This window comes from Asparagus officinalis, chromosome 6 (assembly GCF_001876935.1).
Source record: "Asparagus officinalis chromosome 6, Aspof.V1, whole genome shotgun sequence".
NCBI classification, from domain to species: domain Eukaryota; kingdom Viridiplantae; phylum Streptophyta; class Magnoliopsida; order Asparagales; family Asparagaceae; genus Asparagus; species Asparagus officinalis.
This window is the reverse complement of record NC_033799.1, coordinates 76,883,246-76,906,831: the sequence shown is the minus strand read 5'-3', so window position 1 is coordinate 76,906,831 and position 23,586 is coordinate 76,883,246. Positions and strand designations below refer to the sequence as shown.

At 34.4% G+C, this 23,586-nt stretch overlaps 1 protein-coding gene across 1 annotated transcript in view; it reads right to left on the bottom strand.

The window, feature by feature from the left end:
* Positions 1 to 23,197, bottom strand: part of LOC109846355 (AUGMIN subunit 3) — a 27,071-nt gene extending 3,874 nt beyond the window's left edge. The window contains exons 1-12 of the mRNA XM_020415580.1: positions 23,016 to 23,197; positions 21,555 to 21,591; positions 20,982 to 21,085; positions 18,373 to 18,568; positions 13,330 to 13,396; positions 13,004 to 13,107; positions 9,549 to 9,633; positions 8,974 to 9,034; positions 4,351 to 4,482; positions 2,120 to 2,189; positions 476 to 533; positions 332 to 387 (exon numbers count right to left, since the gene is read on the bottom strand). Of these exons, the coding sequence (XP_020271169.1) occupies positions 332 to 387; positions 476 to 533; positions 2,120 to 2,189; positions 4,351 to 4,482; positions 8,974 to 9,034; positions 9,549 to 9,633; positions 13,004 to 13,107; positions 13,330 to 13,396; positions 18,373 to 18,568; positions 20,982 to 21,085; positions 21,555 to 21,591; positions 23,016 to 23,197 (1,152 nt within the window). The remainder of the gene's footprint in view (positions 1 to 331; positions 388 to 475; positions 534 to 2,119; positions 2,190 to 4,350; positions 4,483 to 8,973; positions 9,035 to 9,548; positions 9,634 to 13,003; positions 13,108 to 13,329; positions 13,397 to 18,372; positions 18,569 to 20,981; positions 21,086 to 21,554; positions 21,592 to 23,015) is intronic.

The following is a 23,586-nucleotide window of genomic DNA, read 5'->3' as shown; positions in this document are numbered from 1 at the left end:
CACTCACTTAAGTGGGAATGCCCATTCCTTAGCAACTTAAAGGAATGTTCATCCACTAAATGTGGGAATGAGTATTTCTATGGAATGACAATTCCAACTTCAAAAACATGCTGTGTTTGGTACGCTTAACAGGAAGTGGGAATGGGCGTAAGGATGTTCATGGGAAGAAGGTAGTTTTTAGAGTAATTCCAACAAAAGGAAAAAAAATAATTTTAAAAAATCAAAAGGAAGTTTAAAGATACCAGCATCAAACTATTGCAGATCATCCATCAAGAAAAGGTATTAGAAACTATCACTGCACAATTCCAGATGAACAATACAAATGACAAACCATTTTCTGCCGGTTAATGTAGTACTCCTGGCGCATGACCTTCAAATCATAATCCCCTAAAATTCAGAAAGAAGTAACTTCATTAGGCCATTATCATGGTAAGAGGCTACCTTGCGAGATGCAGGAATTTTTGTGACAACATACCTTGCAAAATATACGTGTCTTGAAGTTGAGCAAGCTCTGAACATAGGCATGGAATAGTCTGCAAAAAGAAAAGAAATAATAAGAAAGGGTAAGATGATTTGAAAGACAGGCAAGCACATTAACAAAGGATAAAAAAGTATACAAGATTTGGAATAGCTGAATTATTAGTGCACAGTATTCATAAGAGATGCCTGAGGGGATATTAATTAATATCTACACAATTTCTTCCATGCAAAGGAGAAAAATGCAAGAAGTTTAGACATCCAAAAGAATGACCAGCATTAAAAAAATTATATAATTCTGCAATGATTTAACAAGTCTTTTAGATTATGAAAGGCTGATAGGAAAGAAGTATTCATATTTGATTTATAACTTTATGAAAGATGTTCTTCATTCACAGCAACATCTCCTGTGGAAAGGAACTGTTAGATATTATTAGCATAGATATTATTAGCATGTATTATTTAGATCTAGTAGATATTACAAGAATCAAGATATTATGAGATATTGTGAGATGTTGGATATGACTTTATCTCCTGCCTATTTCATAGTATCCTCTTAATCTCTATTTAAGAGATGTTAGGATTAGATGAAATAATAACTTACCTTATCTATTTTCTCTACATGGTATCAGAGCCTAATTGATCCTACATACCTTCTCCTATCTTTTTAGATCTCAAGGCTGTCGAGAGGCTTTTGCATGACCTTAATGCTCCCTTCGACGGCTTTGATGGCATCAACGAATTCAACACCATCAACAATAACTTTAGCATTATTATTTTCTAGATCTTATCAAACATCCTTCACAAAATAACCTAAATAAAAAAGGTGGTATTTACTATTCCAGCAACAGCGCTCCTCTTTCGATGTTTCTACTAGCTTACCTGCCTAGGGTTTCTATGGCTTACCTGCCTAGGGTTTCTACTGGCGTACCCACCTAGAGTTTCTACTAGCATACTAGCCAAGACTTCTTCTACTGGTTTACCCGCCTTGGGTTTTTACTGGTTGTGATTATAACTTTCTTATTGCTAACATCTTCAAATATTTCAGGCAAAGATGACATTACCAAAACTCTTGCAACTAGGCATTTTATTTCCATTTGCAACAAGTTGCACATATAGTATATATGCTCTAGCTTAAGGGGAAGAGTTAGATATTATTAGTATTTACTATTTAAATCTAGTAGATATTATAAGATGTTATGAGATATTGTGAGATGTGATTAAATATGATTTTATCTCATACATATTTTGTAATATCCTCCTAATCTCTATATAAGAGAGGTTAGGATTAGATGGAATAATAACTGTCTTCTCTATTTTCTCTATAGGAACATTAATAATCCCGCCTGATATGTCTCGAAATAGTCCATTGTGAAAAGAAAACAGACAAATGGTTACTCAAATACACATCAAAAATCCGATTTGTCACAAGAAGAAACAAATGACTGCAGTACTACTCTGCTCGTCATTTAAAAAGGGAATAGTTTTTTTTAGCAAAATATACAGCATCACAAGGAAAGGAAAGTCAATTAGATCCAATAAATACCAAATATGGAAGACATGCATATGCTGGAAACAGTTGTTAGCCATAAACAAAGTATGGATAGTCTATACACCACAAAAAGATCTGTCAATTATATACCTCAGCTAAGAACTTCTGGACTTTCCGATGAAGATTTGAAAGTTCTCCAGCCAATTCAGAATGTTTTCTCCTGCAAAGCGAATACATAAGAGAAGGGTGCCAGATTAAGTGGGTAGAAGACAAGAAGAGACTTCTTGCAAAATGTTGCGATCATTTTTGTAACAAACTGGAACTTGTATGCTGAAATTTGTTAAACTTGAATTTACTAAAACACGAAACAAAAAAAAATACAAGACGGTAAGATTAATAACTCTATTTAATTCATGAAACGACATTTCCCCAGGAACTATGATATTTCAGTTACAGAGGTGAGAAAGATGGAGTCATTATTGGTTAACCACCAATGCGAAAGAGCTAATAAATCATGTTACTGTAAGTTTTAAAGACATTATTTCTAGTAACCAATTACCTATCCAACACAAACAAGCCACTTTTCTTAATCTACTTCAATTATTTACTAAAGTAATCCTAGATTAGCAAATTGGATTCAGAGAAAACAAGGCATTCATATCAGGGGCTACCAAGACCCCTGCAAACATCAAGAGAAATTTATTATAGACTGAACGGAAACTATAGAAAAGCTACAAAAACTTACAAACTGTTTGCAGGTACATAAAACCATAGGCCAGAGGACTGCAGAAAACCTAATAAAACTAAGTTACCCAACCATATTAGGATGACATGGTCCATTTCCAATATTTCTTGACATGGAATCAGTTTTAGGAGATCCATACAATCGTCCATTTTTTATATTTAGCATACAAAAGATGCCATTTTAAGATCAACCACATGCCAAACAAAGGTGTCAAAGGACCATACTTAAACCAAGGTAAAAACCAGAATCTCATAAGCTCTACTAAGAAAGTCATCTTTTATGAGCATGTTCTTTAGTGCTTGCTTATCTATCTTGAAAAATTACGTTGGCTGCGTGCTTCCCTTCACTCCGGCACATCGCATTGCACCTTGTATATGTGCACATAGAGGGACTTTGCACCCTACATTGCGCCTCGTGTATTAATAACACTGGTCTCGTACGGTACTCAGTCCACCTTATTATTTATTGCTTTTAGTAAAAGCCTCAAAGATTTGTTTAGTATCCACACAGAAATAATCATACTCATCATCTTTCTCTTCTCCAAACAAAATGGCATTTGCTTCAAGTGATGTATGAAGTGTAGACCATATCAACAGATTAGTCCAGTTGTCAAGTGCAAGTGGCAGGCTGCACTTCAGTCTTTAGCTAAGGAGAATGACAGACTATAGTGATGACACTGGTTTGGTCTCTAGTTTTCTTTAGCATAGAAATTATCAGGATTCAGAAGTATATCAATACCCTCCTTCAATGAAACAGACTAAAGTACATATTGACTCCAAATATTGTTGATCTCTATATATTTACACTCATCACACCATCTACAAGCTAAAACTTGCAGCTTGTGCCAAGTCGTAAAAAGTGCAAAAACTATAATTGCCAAGATACATCTAAAGGAATATTCTTGAAGAAAGAGATTTTGATAACAAATGTACATAAAAAGGACAAAGTATTGAGCAGTAAATGTGAAGTGAGCACCAAAAGTGCATGTCCTAAGGATAAAACTATGGGACTTGTTTGAATGCTTTTCAAGAGATCTTTCCATGGACAAATTGGAAATGGAAAAAAAATAAATCCACAATTTACTGTGTTTACTTAGAAAGATGGAATATGCAGATGGAAAAAGTGATAAATACCGAGCAAACAGGATAAGAGATCCAAATAGAACTTGAAATATGAAAGACATACTTAATAAGATCACAAACAAAATATCAATTAATCCTACATGCTATGACAAAGTTCATCATGTTGGTTTAGCAAGACAACAGTACAATGTCTGCTGTTATAATCTAGGTAACAGAAACCTTCTCACTTGCATGACACAAATATTCAATTAACGTACGGTACTTGTCTCCTTGAAAACAAAATCATTACCACCCTAAGCCTGAACTTTCAAACTGGCTTCATTATTAAGTACGACGGCAGAATGCTCTACATGACTAAACGAAAGTGATGCACTCTTCTCACAAACAAAAGAAAAAGGTACAATACAATATTGCACAAACAATAGCATATGACAACCACCAGGCATGATAAGAGAGAAATATTGAGGTTCGATTTGATACAAAAAGCATATCATAACACTAGTCAGTTTACAATATGTAGTACAATAGAGTGTAAAGCTTGATTAGTAAAATACCTAAGAGAATGTATATCACGGTGTATGTGAGCTTCATCTGAAGAGATTTGAGACTTCAGCGTTGCGAGAATAGCTTGTTGTTTAGCATTCTCAACTTGGGCTTCAACCCACTGCCTTTCACTCGTTGCAAATCTGTTGCAGATTAAACTATGATAAGTAACAAGAATAGTCTCAAGAAATGATAAATAAGAAGTAAATAGCTACAGACATGCATTGCAAAGTAATAATGCACCACGTGGAAAATATCACAATATAAGCACTCGCTAATAAGGCAATAATGTGATTTGACTGTATATTTGGTGTCTGCAGCTGCAATCTGAACTGCTATTGAGCATCTATCAAAATAAAGGTTCCAGAGGAAGGGGAACAAATATTAGAAATGTATGAGCATAGGATTCCATCATCACATTTCATATATATCAAAATCTGTGAAAATTAAACTATCAAGCATGGGCTAATTTCCCTGCTGGTAAGGATGTGAATAGCAGTATCGTACACTTTGTTGCTTCCTGCACCCATGTTTGTTTAGGACAACCACAAAACCTAGCTGCTTCTTCAACTACAACCCTATCATTCTTCCTAACTAGGACAAAATTTAACCTCTACCGCACATGCCCAAACCATCTAAAGCAAATCTACCTCTTTTTTTTTCAATTATAAAAGCTACGTCTAACTGTGGCTAACTCCTCTATCCTATCCCTTAGCATGTCCACTAATCCATGCAACCGTTTAAGCTACAAACGTTATTGGACAAGTTACCAATTTGTCCAACTACTTACCATGAAGCATATACTATGGCACATAGGTCTCATAAATGTTTCACCCTAACTTCATGGTCTATGGTCATATTGAAGATTCTCCACTTTAAAAACCCTTCTATAATTCTATGAACATCCTCCAGATAATCAATTTTTCTCCCTCAAATTCATGGTCTACAGTCAAGGGAAACACTTATCAACTTTAAAGACCCTTCTTTAATTGTATGTACATCCTATAGTGTCTGTCTCCAAATCATGGATGGTAAAGCGTACACTGTAGTTTCAGAAGTTAAAGCACGATAATAGAAAGAGACTCAACCAATGATGACAAAAAGAGAATCAGCCAACAGAGTTAACATCAAGGATTTCAGAATTAAATATCATTCACAAACTTATAATTCCGTTTAGATATCCATGTACATCATTTGATATGATCTCTCTCTTGTTCTCAAAAGGAACCCAAAAAAAATTCTCAAGAGATTTCCACCTATACTAAATATTGACATGTATGATGATGTTACACAGCTCCATCATGTAGCATAATATGCCAAAGGTTTGCATAGCCAAAAAAAAGACATAGAAACTGAAATCAGAAAGAAGAAGATGATTGTGCTAATGGATAAAAAGAATATAAACCTAGAAAAGCATGAACTGGCACCAAGTAACGCCATTTTGTAATGATAAAAACAAAATAAGATAGTGCTAAATATGTCAAGTATAGATAATATGTTATCTTGGCATATCTTGGCCACATAGCTGAGAAAGATTGTAAGAGGATCATTTGGTAATGATAGTAAACAAAATAAGATTGTGGTAAATATTGTCAGGTATGGATAATATGTTGACTTGGCCAGGCTAAGAAGCATTGTAAGAGGCAACAAAAAAGTCCATATCCAGCCACCGGACCGTCAATAATCAGAGACATAGATGCTACCTTCTTGGTCTAGAACATAGTATCAAACATGTAAACAGTAGAAAGGTTAACTGGCTAAACTTAAGTATCACTTGCATAACCCTAGCTAACAACACTGTATCTAAACTCTGTTTATTGAAAGCCAACACTCTAAGTCAAACAATTTCTATCTTTACTAAAACAATTGGTTATTTTACTGTAGCTATACACTGTTCATAGCTGCAGTACACCGTTTTAATCCTAAAGGCTTTTTTGGGGGAAAATGCCACCCCAAAGAAAAAGAAAAAAAAAAAGAAATCAATGCTTCCCCCTCCAAGTCATATGGTCAAAGGTGTTACACCCTTCAAATTCAAAGTTTATTATTTTCTCCCCATAGTTAACCAGTCAAAGGTACATTCAGCTCTTCCTTCCCACTTTACCCCTAATCAAACAGTTGAGTGGTTAACTTTAAAAATTGCAAATTGAACCCTTAAAAATCTGAAAATTGCAAAATCAGTCCCTAAAATTCAGAAGTTACAAAAAAGACCCTAAAATACAAAAACAGCCCCGGAACTAGACAATCGCAAAACCAACCCCAAAATCAAGAAATTGCAAAAACAGGCCCCAACAAACCATAAATTACAAAACAGTCCTTTATAGTGTGTTGTTTTCCTAATTGTCAGATTTCAAGGGGGCCGGTTTGGAAACTTAATATTTTTTAGGGATGTTTTTTTGTAATTTTGGATTTTTAGGGGTTGTAATTTCAAGTTTTAAGGACTGGTGTGGAGTTTTAAATTTTTAAGGGATTTCGATTTTTAAAGGTGTTGATTACAATTTTCATGTTTAAGGGTTGTTTTTGTTAGTTTCGGGATTTCAAGGGGCTATTTTGCAATTTTGCGACTATTAAGGGCTGTTTTATCATTTTCAATTTTGGTCTGCAATTTTCAAATTTGGTTTGTAATTTGCAAATTTTAACAGGCCGCTTTGTAATTTTTTGGATTTTTTCATGGTTGTTTTTGAAATTTTATGATTTTGGGTTTTTTGAAGTTCCGGTTTAGGGGTTGATTTTGCAGTTTTCAGATATTTAGAAGTTTTATTTGCAATTGTTTCGAAGATAACCACATGACTATTTGCTTAAGGGCAGAGCAGAAAGGAAAAGTCCAATGCGCCTTTGACTGGTTTACCTGCTGGATAAAAGAATGAAATTTGAACTTGAAGGGGGCAGGTATCATTGATAAGATAATATGACTTGATGAGGGGAAGCATTAACTTCATTTTATAGTAGGGAGGAAGCAATTTTCTTTTTTTAAGCCTCTAAGCCCAAATTTTCCCTCCATTTGTTTCTGAGCCGGCCCACATCAAAGTTGTGATTCTTGCTTATAAATCAAAAATTTTATCCCATTTCCATCCAGTTCCAAAGTTTTACTACGGTTTTATGCCTATAAATCCAAAGTTTTACTGTCATTATTTTTAAACTCACTCACTTCCAAAATCACTCTCAGATCTGAAATACGAAGTGGTATTATTTTTTGCCTTTTTTTCACATGAATGTCGCAACATTACTAATTGTTGATGAGGTCTTTTGCCTATAAAACAAAAACTGATTAACAAGGTTAAAGTGTTATTTTTCGCTTTTTTTTTTTTTTGACAGTGCTTTCTTACTTCCATTCTCTCACTAACATTACAAAGGGAAATGAATAATTGGGATTAATTTCCTTCTAATTGTTGCGTTTATTCTTGAATGAAGGGGCTAATTTCGAAATTACTTAAGAATCGGGGGATCTAACAGCAATTTCAACAATTTGAGGGACTAATCTCAAAATAACTTAAGAATCAAGGGACCTAATAGCAATTTAATGATTTGAGCTACTAATTTCAAAATATGGAAGATTTAAGGGACTAGTATTCGAAAAAAAACCCTATAATTTTCGTCATCTGCTACAAAAATATGATGTATTTTTAAAGCAAGCGTTTACACTTTTATTTTTTTGTCCCTAAGTTGTTCTATTTTATTATTCCTTGCTATATAGATGCAATGTACTTCTAAACCAAATGTTTAAACCGTTATTTCTTAAGTTCCTTCCATACTAATATTGTGGTATCGCAAGCAGAAGATGAGTCTTTTCTGCACATAAACCCAAAGTTTTACCCTCATTATTTTTAAACTAACTCGCTTGCGAAAAAGGTTTTCTGCCAATAAACCCAAAGTCTTACCTCTGTTTATTTTTAAAGTCATCCACTTCCACAAATTAACCTTAGTCGTCAAACACTCCATCGCAAATTCACTATGCATTTCAATAGTTTTATATGGTGTAAGTTGATATATTTTTGTCGCAACTTGCTATATTATTTCTTCTGAGTTGTTAGATATACAGTGCAGTTTTAAATCAAATGTTAGACTGTTATTTATTTCTATGGCTATATTATTTCTTCTAAGCTGTTAGATAATACAGTGCGGTTTTAAACCAAATGTTAGACCGTCATTTTGCGTCATTTCCACGCTAATGTCGTGGCAACGCGCAGGTCAGTTTTGCTCGTTCATATTGAGATATTCTAAGCCATCATCCTTTACTACATCATCAACAAGGCGGGCAGAATGTACTACACAGTTGATGTTAAGAATACTACAGTAGTTGAATTTCAGATGAAACATCTCATTAACATGGAAGACAGTAATGATCCTGCAGATAAGTTTTCTATCTGGAAATAGACTCATACATAAATTCCTAACTAACTACGTCTTTGAACCAATTGGTTATAAAAACACTGTTGCGGTCTTCCTTTCTAGGATAATGAAGTGCATTGTGAGGCCAGGAAGTCAGGAACCATGAAACCATGTCACTTAAACATACAATTCTGAGCTTTCTAGGAGACTTATTGTAAGATTATTGATGAAGCCAATAGCCTATTCCACAAGCCAAATAAAAAAACAAGGAATAAAAAGTCGAAGGATGTCAAACCAAAAATGTGTACATTGAACGTAGCCGCTGCAACTCAGCTATACGATGATGATGATGAGATTTCTCCGTGTCTCCTGAACAATATTGAGAATAGAAAAGTATTAAATTATGTGCAAGCTCAAGAATGCATAACTTGAAGATAGATGTATCTACAAGTACACATCTTGCCTGTTCTAAAGAACATAAGTATAAATATGCTGATTTTCATGTATCAGGCTGTAAATAATACATGAGCAAAAATTATATTGCACAAACCAACAAACTGCTAGAAAAATATGAAGAAGACATACTTTTCAACAACCCAATATTTCACATTGTGCAGGAATAAAAAGCAAAGCAGATAAAGACCTTTCTTAAGTATGCATGAAACCTTAAGTATGCATGAAACACCACTATTTTCACGTAAGTAATATTGTGCATGTTCAAAGTTTATTTGCAATCCTCAAATGCTGATGAAGATACCCGAGGCGACATAATTAGCATCCCAGTTTAAAGTCTTGGTGTAAGTAAATCAAAATGATAAAAGCTGCTGATAAAGATTCGGATTCTCAGATGCATACAGATATCATGAAATTACCAGAAATATACCTCGTTTCAAGCAATTAGTGATGTCATCCAGGCTCACCCATGAACAATTGGATTTACCCTCCTCAGCAACGAGTCGAAGCGGCCCCTGAGTTAAAGATAAATTAGTTTTGATACATTAAAATTATGAAGAAGCTAGTAGAGTTGCCAAATAGCCTATAAATTCACAATGTTCTAATGTCTAGAAGGTTCATTAAACCAATTGGTGGTTACTTAAACATTAACGCACACAGGCAATCATATCATACGCCAGTTGTTGATGGTGAAGGTATAATGTTGATGATGATGATGATGATTGTAAAGTCACTTTTAGTGGACGACCATAAAAGTTAAAACCCTTTGTTTATTTAAGCAAGAGATATTGTTAGATGCTTTCACTATCACATAGATTCGACATCAACATCATGCAGCATCTAATGTGTACTTTGGAGTCATATGATGTTCATCTACATATATAATTAACTGAAACAAGAACTAGCTTTCCACATACCCTTGAAAGGTATCAGAATAACAGTCCTCTCTATTTCCTTAAGCTCTAAACAAAACTAAGCGTATATTATGTTGGAGCTTATTTGATTACGTGTTAAGATGCTTCATGTTTGCATGTGAACTGGCGGTGTCTTAGCACATATAAATGGAATAGTAGCACGAAGAGATCCAAGGAAATATAATAGTATTAAATTTCTATCCGTTTTCTTAACCAAATATAAGAAAGACAATGATTCCAAGGTAGATTGCTAAATATTCCAATCAAACCATAATGAAAGATTTTGATGAGTAGCATGCATGTTATACTTGCTCTCGCAAATTATTTGAGTAGTTCAGAAACAGGTTTCAAGGTTTTCCACACCACTATGGAATTTGATAGATATTCTACTATAACAGACGTCAATTATCACCCATAACAATCAACTTTTTGCATAAGAACAGGAATATATTAAAGAAGACAAAGGAATTTGGAAAAATCATGTTTTTTATTGATCGAAGTTGGTTTCTGAATGAACTGAATTGAATCAAGTAACACTCGTGCAGATTAGTTGAAGTATAGGAGTTGAACTATATGCAGGTTAGCATAGTGGTCCCTAAAGGTATGTTAGATGCAATAACAAAATAATGCATACTGCTAATAGAAACGTGGTATGATCAAAGGTTTAAAGGTAATGAAGTGCCTATAGAATAGTTTACTACTATTGCACTTATATGATTGATAATTATACATGTAAACAGAACCAAAGCATTGATTAAACACAGGTGTGATTATTATTTATTATGTATAATGAACCAAGGGATCAGCTGTATCCAACTCCATGGTCAGGAACTTCTTGACAGATTGGCCAAAAGAAAAGGATGGTACAGCTATTCTTTTATAATCCAGCAGCCAAAATTTTCATCTTGTAGTATTGTGAATATGCATAGATCTTTCCAGTTAGATTAATATGGTTCAGTTAGCTTGGCTCATGTTGAGCAAGATTATGTTTGGATAGTTCGTGTTTGATTTGATAGAGTTCAAATTAAGAAGATATGATGATGGTGTCATAACTCTTGACACTTTTTGTTAACCATTCTCTATTCCTAGGCAAGTTATGGTACAGTAAATATTTTCGGGATTAAAAATAGGCTCCACCAAGACATTTTCTACTTCTTATTACTGTCCAGCAGTCTGTCTGTACCTGGGCAAGTTATTTTGGTACAACGAGTACTTACAGGATTGAAAATAGGCTCAACCTAGACATTTAGCTCTTTATTACCATCTAGCTCTCTATTGTCTGTTTAAAGACATGCAGTTTTCATCTACAAGAGAGGACAACGTTGAAGCTCGGTAATGCACAAGAAACATTTAAAGGGCTTACAAGCCAATAGACCACACCAAGAAAAATAATAAATTTGTGTGGCTAGAATAAAGAAATTGAAATTTTAAGGGTGAAAATGGATCTCCTGTAACTACGTCCTCGCTACATAGTTATTAGAAGATCCCTTCTCGCAGCAGTAAAAGAGGGAACAGCAAAAGCTGAAAAGGGAATTGCAAACGCATCTGAAAACCTTCTTCCATAAGCCATCATTTTATTGAATACTTTGTTTCAGATTCAATCATTCGGTCAGCAATAAGAGGTTTGGATTTTCCTTTCCGAAGTAAAACCATGTAAAGCCTAAGAAGCTGATAGTAAGAAGCTGATAGCAAGAAGCTGATAGCAACTAAGAATCTATTAATTATTGAAGTTCCTCTTAGGAGTTTAAAGTTTTCTGCTCTCACTCCCTTCAGTAACTTCTCTCTATTGTCTTCTTTATTTTTTTCATTTGCATTTCCTCAAAAAAAGTTGTATATGTTGACAGTTTCTATGCTCTAAGTTACTGATACAGAAATTTATCATCTATTAAATCTGAAGAGAAAATCAACCTTCTATCTTTATCTCAATATTGCAACTTGCAAGATTCTTTGAAGTAATCAAGTTTTTTCTCTACAGTCTACATGATATTTTGATTCTTATCATTTTTCCGAACTGTAAGCATGTTCGCTAATGTGAACACCCGATTAATGTAAGACTAGAACAGAACTGAAGCAAAGCCATCAAATCTTTTGATCATCGCCATCACTAAACTAACATTACCAATACACATATCAACCACTCCAATCCATGTTTCTTGGGTCTATATCTAGTCCTTACTCCATCAAGTATAATCCTGTAAATCCTTGTGATGACAGACATAATAGTTGGATTTGATACTATGTTAGCATGTTCACGTTTTATCCTCAATTTTGAAACTATAAATTGTGACTCTGCTATGCTGCATAAGAAAGCAAAAAGGTTGAAGGCATCAATATCAGTACTAGGCAGGAATATTGGGTCCAAATCGAATAGTTACATTAGCTTCTTGGCATGAAGTTTTAATATCTTCCGATGAATCCGTCTGTGCCACTAATCAAATAAGTTGGTATCTTCCGTCTATCTACTGGGTATAATATCCAAAGTCAAAAATTAATATAGAGACTGACACTGCTTCTGTAAAAATGCATCCTTATGATACATCAATACCCAAAAACGTTCTGTAGAATACAGATAAGCCCCAGCTCATTCAGGACAATATTATGTGAAACAGAAACCCCACAGAACGTAATGAGCTTAAACAAGCTGCAGTCAACAAATATGATCAGGTATGCATAATACAACAGCATTATTTTCAATAAAGCTTGATAATCCCACATTTCAGCGGAGCAGTTCATATTCAACCATGACCGCAAATGTTCTATCCACGTAGCAATCATGAAAAGAAAACTAGTAATTTACACCCTAGGCCCCAAAAATTGATTAAACATAAAATGGCTAGCGCAAGGTTAACGCAATTCAACATGATCATCTCTAAGAGCCTTTATCAAGTTGACATAATGTCATAAACTAATAGCAAGACAACAAAATCGCAAGAACTTAGAAATAGACAACAATAGTTCTTAAATAATGTACCTTCTCAAACTGTTTAGAAAACCACTGGTTTAGCTCCTTGCTGCAAACGGAATCATTAGCTAGGTAGGAGCGGAAATCTGAGTAAGCTAAGTAGATCCCATCTTCTGGTTAATGAATTAACACTAAAATTTCAGCAGCGCATAAATAAGAATAAATAATAATGATGAGATAATAAATAATGACAGCGAAATATTAACTAAACAAAGAACCAATAAAAGAAAACCTTAAACACATGAAGTAAAACTCTTTAGACATCACTTCAAACTTCAAGTTCAACAACAAAGACAAGAACCAGAAGTAAAAGGAAAAGAAGGGAAGAAGCATACCATCCCCTGAATGGTAGTGTGCCAACTCAAGTGCGGTAGAGGCAATTTTTCCAAGAACCGCATTCATCTAAAAGTAAGAAATAGAGATCATAATGCAGTACTTTTCTCATGAGGCAAATATGCATTAAATAACCTATGGCATATGATCTGGGGATAAAGAAGCAATATATATGTTATAGAAAATACGTAACGACTGAGTATCATAAACCACTGAAATACAAGCATGAAAAGGTATCATTATCCATGAAGTCATGAACATGGATATGCAGATAATTACATACTAAAGGACTAGATGAAAAAAGAAATTGGTTCCACATATGATGCCAACTATTCAAGGATGCATATAACGAGCTAAAAATAAAGAATATACAGAATCCATGGATGCACAACACATAAAGAAACATGAGTTATGTCCTTGAGATCTGATTTCACATGCATCCTGCTACTACTGCTTGCTCCATTCTAAATTAGTAAGAACTATCACTACAACTCTGGAATGAGCGTACATCACAGCACAGCTGATAAGAACAGAATACAGTGAATAACTAGAAATACACAGTTAAAAAATGTTACCTGAATTATCATGTCAAAATGCAAGGGTTGGGAATTGATTGAATAATTAACAAATAATTTATTAATTATTTGTGTATTTATCTGGTTATATTTGATTCGATAGTTCACTTAATAACAAATGAATAATAGTTCAAATCAATTCATAAATGAATCGAATTTAACCATCTGCAACATATTTGATTCATTTGATAAACTATTTGTTTATATTTTGCATTGTAGTCCTTTGTCATGAATTTTTGGAAAAAATGACAACATTTGATCCCTATGTGAATAATTATACTCATATTTGTCAAAAAGACGTGCTTAACGTTTGATGTATCAAGCCGAGAATTAGTAATCACTCCAAATATCATTTGCATGTAGGTTGTCGCCTTCTCCATGTAAAACCATTCAGAAGAAAGTAGTAATTGCACGTAGACGGATGTAGCACCTTCTCCGACACAGAATAGTTAGGACTCAAATTTGATAATTACATACTTCTTGTATACTAAATTTACAACTAAAAGCAACTTGTACTGTTATACTAAGAAGTAGGAGCGTTTTCTACTTTGCACTAGGAACTTTTTCTACTTTACACTAGGAAGTAGGAATGTTTTCTAAGTGTTGTAGAGTATATGTTTCTGTTTACATCTGTTAGCTTTTATATTGTTGGTGTGACAGTGTGACACATACTTTTGTTGCTCCAGTATCAACGTCCCTATATCACATTTGTATATTCTGTTGCAGAAATATAATAAACTACTTCTTTTTACTAATAAATAATTATCGATTAAGTAACAGACGGTTATGGAATAAAACAAACAATATGCATGAATGAGCTAAACAAATATCCGTGAATAATTATCGATACTGAATTGTATAAACGAATAGAACTTGAACATCATTTGGTATACAGATCTAATTCGAACAATGGCAAATGAACTGGATTGAATCCGACTATCTTACTATTTGGTTCATTGTGGTCCATGTCCCAACAAAATGTCAAGGGAGCAAGGGTAATTCCTGTAAAAAAGACACTGGCCGTATGCCAAAACAGGCTGTATAAGAAAAAAGGATTACTACAAGATTGGGAGATTAGTCATGCTCAGTTCAATGTGCATGAATAACAAAGCATGCTTATTGTTTACATAGTACTAAAGGGACATAAAGCACCTACACATGACACTCTTCATATTTACATTGCCTAAAAATATGGAACAAATATGTAAAGGGTTAAAATCAATATGATATATCCTACGTCCTACCGAATATTGTCCTATTTTTTCCGAGTACGTCCAAAGCTATGTTACATGTGTTCTGCTATCAGAAGTCGTACCCAGCACATACCCGTACCCAAACTTCTTGGACATTACTTGAATATATGCACATGCTTATTCAGGCATATACTCAATTACATAATACATGTTTTAATTGAAAACACTCCTCATACACTTCTTGAACGTATATTCTACACTTCACATCTATTTCTTATATATTATTATTAATCTTATGTATATGAAAAAACATTGATCTAATGTAAATTATTAATTTTAACACTGATAAATATACCCGAATATTAACATAAGCACTATATATTATATATATATATATAGTATATTATAGTATATATATATATATATAGTATATGAGATTAATGGTATCCATATGTCATGATGAGAGGATTCTCTGGCATATATCAATGATGTGACACAATCTCCCGCAAGTGTATTTATGAGCATTCTCTGCTCCATACTTTATTCACCTTGGTGGAATTGTTGCCACATCATTGTATATGAGGGAATCGCTCTCATATGAGCATATGATACCCATTAATCTCTCTCTCTCTCTCTCTTCTGCCTCTCTCTATATATATTATATATATATATTATACTATATATATATATATATATATATATATATATATATATATATATATATATATATATATATATATATAGTCGTGTCCCCGTACTCTACCTTACCGGTATCTGTACCCATGCAACTTAGTTCCAAAGTATCCTCTAGTCTACGTTAAGTGCCTATTGACAATCCTAGTTATTTGCGTAAGTACTTCGGATCTTCTGTAAATCACCAAACTTATCTAATTAGTTAATAAAGAATTTTTTTCCCTTGAAGATATAAATTCCAAATTCATGTTCGACATATCTTTTCATGTTGATTATTTAGTACTCTAAGGAGAACTGACATAGAGCTTGTTAACTTTGTACGTCGTATTAAACATCAAAAGAGGTTTGAAATAGACTTGATATGAACTAAGATATAAATAAGCTGCTAGGCTATTAGTGCCTGCTTAAAGATTATCTGTTTGGACCCCTTGGATTCTTTGCCATAACTTTGAGATTTGCAACTGCATATGCACTGTTGTCCCCGGAGCAGTCTGTTGTACATGACTAAGATATTCCTTATTGAAACCCAAGTTTAGAACTCAAGTGTGCACAACCTTCAAGCATCATTATTATCACCATCATCATCATCAACGTGTTCATATCAAAACAGGATCAGCCATAAAGTATGTCTTGAAATTAAGAAATTCATCAAAGGAACTTAATGAGTTTCTAGAATTAATTGCCAACTGAATCTACAGATTTCACAAGGTTATTTTATATGGGAGCTAAATAACTCATAGATACTCAAGATATGTTAAATTAGGTGAAGAAAGTTCTTATTTCTCTACAAAACCATGAGGCAACATAGTTGATTTAACAAAATTTGAAGTATTTAAGCAGAAAAGCAGGATTGTCAATTCAGCACTTCCAAATATGATGGATTGAACGAAAATATAACTGTATGCAGAGGAGATAAAAACAAGCTTGGCTTGCAATTCCAAACTCCAAAAAGTTCCCACGTTAATAGATTTATTGATTGTCTAGTGGTCATTTGACCTTACAGAGTTGGCACCGCTTTAGGCACAGACCGAGCAACAGATTAAACAACAAGACAACCCAGATAACCTTATACGTCATCTTAGAGGTTTAAGGCCTTGGCTGATTAGCCTAGAAGCCAAGAGAATCTCCAACTTCAAAATGGGTGGAAGATCTTAAGGTATAAAACATTCAGATTAGTGCTTTGAGGTAGAAAAAAGTTATACGGCCAGAGAGTGGATTCAGATTCTCAGAAAGCTCTGTAAACCTTCAAAGATTGGTTTCATTAAGGAAATGTTGACCTACTATGATAGTTCTCATGTGTCAAGCTCAGCTTTGGTCTCATTTGAGAGGGGAAGGAAATTGCACGTGATTATAGACTGGGTACAGAGAGTTTAGTGCTTTAAGGAGGAAAAAAGGGTACAGAGAGAGTGGATTCAGTAAATCTTCAAAGATTGGGTTCATTAAGGAAAGGATGGCATACCATGAAAGCTTCTCTAGCGTTCATCTCTCCTTTGGGTGGGGAGCAAAATGGCACATGTTTGTTGACTGAAATAAAGCAGCAAGTGCCAGAACAAAAGCGAGGTCCTATCTAGGTCCACTCGACTCCCTTGATTTTGCATTCTGGCCTAGAGGCTTAGGAGGAGTTCAATTAAGAACTAGCAAGCATGATCCTTTATTTGACATGAACCTCTCGCTTCTTCTTTGCCAGAAGACATATTATGTGCATATATACATGGCTTGTGTGTCGCTCAGGTTGAAAGATATTGGTGGGATGTTATTTGAAGTCTTCCTGCCTTCAACATTTAGAAGTACTTCTTCATGTTGCTTTTAACACGTCAATAAAATGGCCTTGGAATAGTTTAGTCCATGGGTATGTGCGTCCAATTAATTCGTTGCTTTAAACTGCAACTATAGTTTAAGACTCTACCATGGTCCAGGGAATTTGCTAACATAAGCATAAGAATTTACACAATGCATATAATGGAGAACTCTGCCAGCTAGCCTCCTCAGTCTGCAGCAGTTGGCAATGCTCTCTTACGAATAATTCCGTTAAATGATCAGGAATTTTAGCACCAAAGGATAAAGCCATAAAAGGGTGCCACCCAGCACATAGTGAATATTCTGACGGTTTGTTTCCTTTTATTCACTTTCTCAAACTTAGGTTTTCCACAGGTGACTCCATTAAATGATGCAGTAGAAGATATGATCATGTACCCAAACTGTGTCCTCTTAAAATAGTGTTAAAATAGCATCAAATGTGCTATTACAATATGTAAAAGTAAGAGGAAGTTCAGGAAGGAAGGAAGAAAATAAGAATGAAAACTGATGAAGATGGTGATAACGATGGTGATGAAATGTGGAAATCAGTTAAGACAATAGAAGCAAAAACTAATTTAATCGAACAATAGAAGAAAAAACTAATTTAATAAAGGGGCAAGAAGAAAAAGAAATGGTGGTGGTGGTTGTTGGTGGTGGTAGTGGTGATGAAATGTTGGTGGCAGACACTGGTGATAATCAAACAAGAGAAGTTAATCAATAATATTCTTGCAAGAGAAGAAAATATTAGCATATGCATAAATTTTAACAAGCTGAATTGAAGCACCACCTCTAGATTTCTAGCAGAAAGCTTCTCATCTAATGCTATAAGCTGTCCATTGACTGCAGATGTTGCTGCTACTCGAGCCCTCCGTCCTTGGATCAAAGCTGAAACTTGGCTAGATAAAAAATCAAACTGGGACTGCTGACGTCTGAGCTGCTTTTGCAGTTCTAGAACTTCTGCTTTGTATGCCAGTTTGGCTTCTCTAAAGGGTAAAAGGACAACATTAGAATAACATTGAATAACACACAAATTAAATAGAGCTACTCTACAACAAATTTAGGTTCTATATATACATGCAACATTAGAAACAGAAGATTATGGACTTAGGAGAGAAATTGAACAAAAATTGCATATCTATCTCTACAAATCACTTGAATGTTTTAAATATCCCCGATGTAGCCAAGATGTTCTTTAGGAGGGGTTAGTCACCTAGAACTTAAAATTGGAACTGGGATAATATGTGGGATAAATTATTAAGGTGTTAGTCACATAGAACTAAAACTAGAACAAAAATTTACAGTGTTAGTCAAGTAGAACTCTAACAAAACTAGAATTGGGATAATGGTACAAAATTATCCCACTTTTTTATTTTTCTATACAAAAATGAGAGTTCTAGTCTCTCAAATTATTCCAAGTTTTAGCTTGGAGCTAGGTGGTAAAAAATTAGAACTCATATTTATTTTATTATTTTTTATTTTTTATATTTCTTTTTTTTCTTTACTTCTTTCCTATTATGGTTATCACCATCATTAGACCATCATTATAATAAAGTCAATATATTATAGTCTAACCAAAAGTTATTTAATAGTAAAGAACATTCTTGTAAGCAATTATCAATCAATAATAGTAAGTTTAAAATACATAAATAGTATTTATATCTTCAAAATGCATAAATATATATTTCATGATTATAAATATTTATCCCACGTTATTTTATCAAAATATTCCGCTTCACAAAATTGTTCCTATTTATCCCACTAAAATATCCCACTAGCGAAAAATTATTCTACTTTAACAATTATCCCATTTTGCATAACAATGTCCCAATTGACTAAGACCCCCTTAATAAATTTTGCCGCAAAAAGATATGGTCTCAATTTTCTTTAGTGGTTTTTGACATTTTTTGGGTGATATATCCCTCACATGGCCAATATATCAGTTAATATGTTGACCGATGTGCCCTTCTATATGGATTATTGCAAAGTAATATAATTCTGCAAAATTTATTTAATGTTTTATAAGCAAAAAATTTCAGCCAATGAAATTCCAATAGGCCCTTTTCCTTAAATAATTTTCTCCAATTGCTTAGTGTTACTAAACATGCATTATTTACACTTTTGTATGTTTCAGCTTCGTTAAGCATGTTTAGATTACATTTTAGGGCATCATATTATATATGCACATCATCAAATATGGCACTTTGATATTAACTGCAAATCCAGATATTTCCCCGATATCTGCAATCCGATATTGCAATCCGATATGCATTTTGGTTGTTCGATATTTCCTTGATATATCTGATATTTAAAACCTTGATGCTAGAATATAACTATCTTAGCTAGATAACAGGATAAATATAAAAAAGAAAATCTATGAGACCTTGCAATAATGAAAGCAATCATAAAATACCTTCCATTGATGTGAAGTAATAATAAAATTCATGGAATATTAATGTGATGAGTCGATGACCTGAAATAAAGACTGTATAAAATTTTAAAAAACCCAATAGATTGTGCCCAACAAAACCACCCTTTCTGCTCTAGTAGATTTAGGTACTAACTCTGGTTCTACTTCGTCGCTTATTTTCAGTCTTTCAGATTTTAGGTGGGTGGGAAATTGAATGATAAGTAAACGATATATGGGTCAAACAACTACAATCAATAATAAAAGCCTAGAAATATTAGTTAGCTTAATCCACTGGTATAGGTTCTATTTAGAGAACCCTCTAAAGAAAACAACTCCTACGGACAGAAACTGCTCATTTGATGTGTTCCTAGCAAGATTGTCAGCTCTGACAGTGATCATGAAATACAGGATACCACATACGTCACATTCTCTATAGTGCACATATATATAAAGCTTTATTCACCAGTTAAATCTTTGCATGGCATGTAAACGTAAATAACTAAAAATGTATATTACAGTGGTTTTTAAAACTTGGACCAATGTCACAAACCTAACGAATTTAACAAATAAAAACCTAGCCTTTCTTGTTGTTGCCTCCTAATCCTCTCAGGAAACCCCTGAAATGCAGCCCAACCCAACCTTGGCCCTATAGCTGCAGCTAAACTTCTTGTTTCCTCTTCATCTGAAAATCAACCTTCTTTACCCTAACTATACCTCTAAAATCCCTCTCTACTTCCTGTCCCGTATTACAACTGAGTGAGGATATTGCTAATAACTAAAATATATTGCCTTCAAAGGAATTGCATTAATATATGACATATGTTCAGCTTGTATTAAATAAGTTAAGATAAACAGTATATCCCTAAGATGAACAAGAAAAGAAAAAACAGAGAGAATGATCCTTAAATAGACATTGCTAAAAGAACAAAACAGATACTTATAATGAACAAATACCGAGTACAAGAAAATCTGGAAGAAAAGACTGTTACCTAATATCAATAAGTCTTTCTTCAGCACCAAAAACTGCTTCCTGATTGTCTCTCCCACTTGAAAAGGCTGAAATGCTATCAAATGCCGAATCCAAGTCCTCTCCCTGACAAGGATTTTCATGTCATAACACGCTCAGGTAATTTAACTATTGTACTTGGACTAAAGGATGTTTGCCAATTCCAAAGTATAAAATGAAAGTATGGTAGTGGAGTCACTTTCAATCAACAGAGTGACATGAAGGAAACAAGGTTTGTTGTGTTATGCACTAACACTTCTAATGCTTTTACACTGTTAGTGTCATGCATGCTAAATTAACAAATGAGCATATTCATACACGAGTTCTTTTGAAAATTGAAACATTTTGCAAATTATGTCACATTCTTGAATAATTAGTAGAATATCCATATTGTTTCTCAGCTTTTCTCCAATCCTTCATCAAAATAATCCAAAAACTGAAACATGTGAATGAATATATGAAACGTTAGCATGATATAACTACTTATACATTAGAGGCAAGGGGAACAATTTCCAATTGCAAATAAGTACAAATAAGTGAAAATAAACATGCATACCTCTAATAGCTTCCCTTCTTGGAGAAATTGTTCATACCTAAAAAGCAGAGAATGAGAAACCATTAGAAAAATAATGATGCTCTTTGTTCCCTTCATTTATTTAAGCTTACGAGGAAAGTAACCAATGTCTTCTGTCCTCCACCTCCTGCCACACCCTAAACTTCAGAAACGCCCATTTCTCAAGAAAATGTGAGGGAAAACATAGGTGCATTGTCCATAAAATTCCAACAACAGAAATATGAAGCATCCTCATCTTGTCAATCAAACACAAGAATGATTACTAAATGCAAAAGTAAGATTATTCTTTCTTCTTCTTCTTCCTTTTTCTTTTTCTATCTTTATAAAAACAATCTTTTTTTACATTTTTTCCTCCAAGGTTGCTCCTAAATCTCTTTTTTTTTAACTACAAAAGGAGCTAGTTTTTTGGGTCCATTAGTCCCACATTGACGATATGGGTAGGTCAATGTGGGTCTATTAAGAGTTTTGGATTCCCTCCTAATAGCTAGCTTTTACGGGTGAGTTCTCCTATGTCTCCAATAAATGATATCAGAACCAACCCATCTTCCCATTTGCAAGGGAGCGGGCATGGATGGTGGTGACATCACATGCGGTGTTTGCTCAGAACTAGTCAATTGCAACACCAAAGCAGTGAGACCAGGATTGTGGTAATTAATGGAATAGGCTAAAGCAAATCAGTCAGCATGGGCGCCAAGACTATGGAAGCATCGTGGTATGTTAAGATGCATTTAGTCCCACGTTGAATAAATAGGATAACCAATGTATGTTTATCAGAGATTTGGGTTCCCTTGTTAACACTAATTTTTAGGAGTTCTTATTTCCCTAACATTAGCTGCTATTATACAAGAACTCCCAAATGAAGATTATTTTTCTCTTCCAGACAAATCAAATTTGATTATATTGGAGGTATACAGCCGAAATCTCATCCACCGTTCCAAAGACCCTTACCCTAAAAATAAAATTACAGTCGGACAACACCCGCATTCCGCAAAGTATTTCAAGTGACAACAGATTTCTAACCCACTTTTCGGCCTGCATAAGGTTAATCACAGAAAATAATAGTCTTTTTACTTTATATAGTTTTTTTCCCCAACTTACTAGTTCCATAACCCTAACAATCAAATTGCACACAAACGACACCCACATTCCCCCAAAAACTGTGAGTTAGATCCATTTTCCAAACTCCCACTTTCCGCAAAGTAGTTTAAGCAAAAGCAGATTTCTAACCCAATTTCAAGCCTACCTAAAGTTAACTGCAGAATGCAAGTAAACAACGTTTGTACTTTATGTAAGTAATTTTGTACAAATTCTCTCTAATTCAGTTGCCCCTGAACCCTAGAAAACTAAACTGTAATGCACATTCCCCAAAAATCTTCAAGTGACAACCGATTTTGGAGTCAAAATTCAAAAAGGAAAGTGCACGAAACAAAGAGAGGATCTTACTGCGAGATCTCGGAGGTGGACAAGACATTCGAAGGCCGGAGAGTGGAGCAGATCCAATCGAGGACAGGGCGCACCTCCTCGTACTGAAACGAAGCTATCGGGATCGAGAGCATCGCCGGCGCCTCCTCCCCGTTGCTGAATCCAAGATCGCCGAGGACGGCGCATAACGAGCGCCCGCTCATCGCCTCTCTCCGCCGCCGCCGTTAGGGTTTCGCGGGGTGCCGATCATCTCCGTTGCTGTTCTTCTCGTTTCTTCCGATAGTTGCGCTTTTTTTTTAATTAATTAATTAATAATTAGGGTTTGGAAATGCCGGCCGCTGACGAGCACGATTGATCCGTGGGGAAGTTGAAAAGGAGGGACTGCGGTCTGAGTCCGTGAGAGGCCGATACTTTTTCAAAATCCCTTTGTTGGTGTTTTCTTCTTTTTTGGTGTTTTCTTCTTTGGAAATCCCTTTTTTTTCCCCGGTGTTTTCTTCCTTCTTCCTTTCTCTGGTGTTTTCAAAAGAGCAAATTTTCACTGTAGACCGATTTTTAATTTTTATTATCGAAATCGATCGTGTTCTGTTTTATT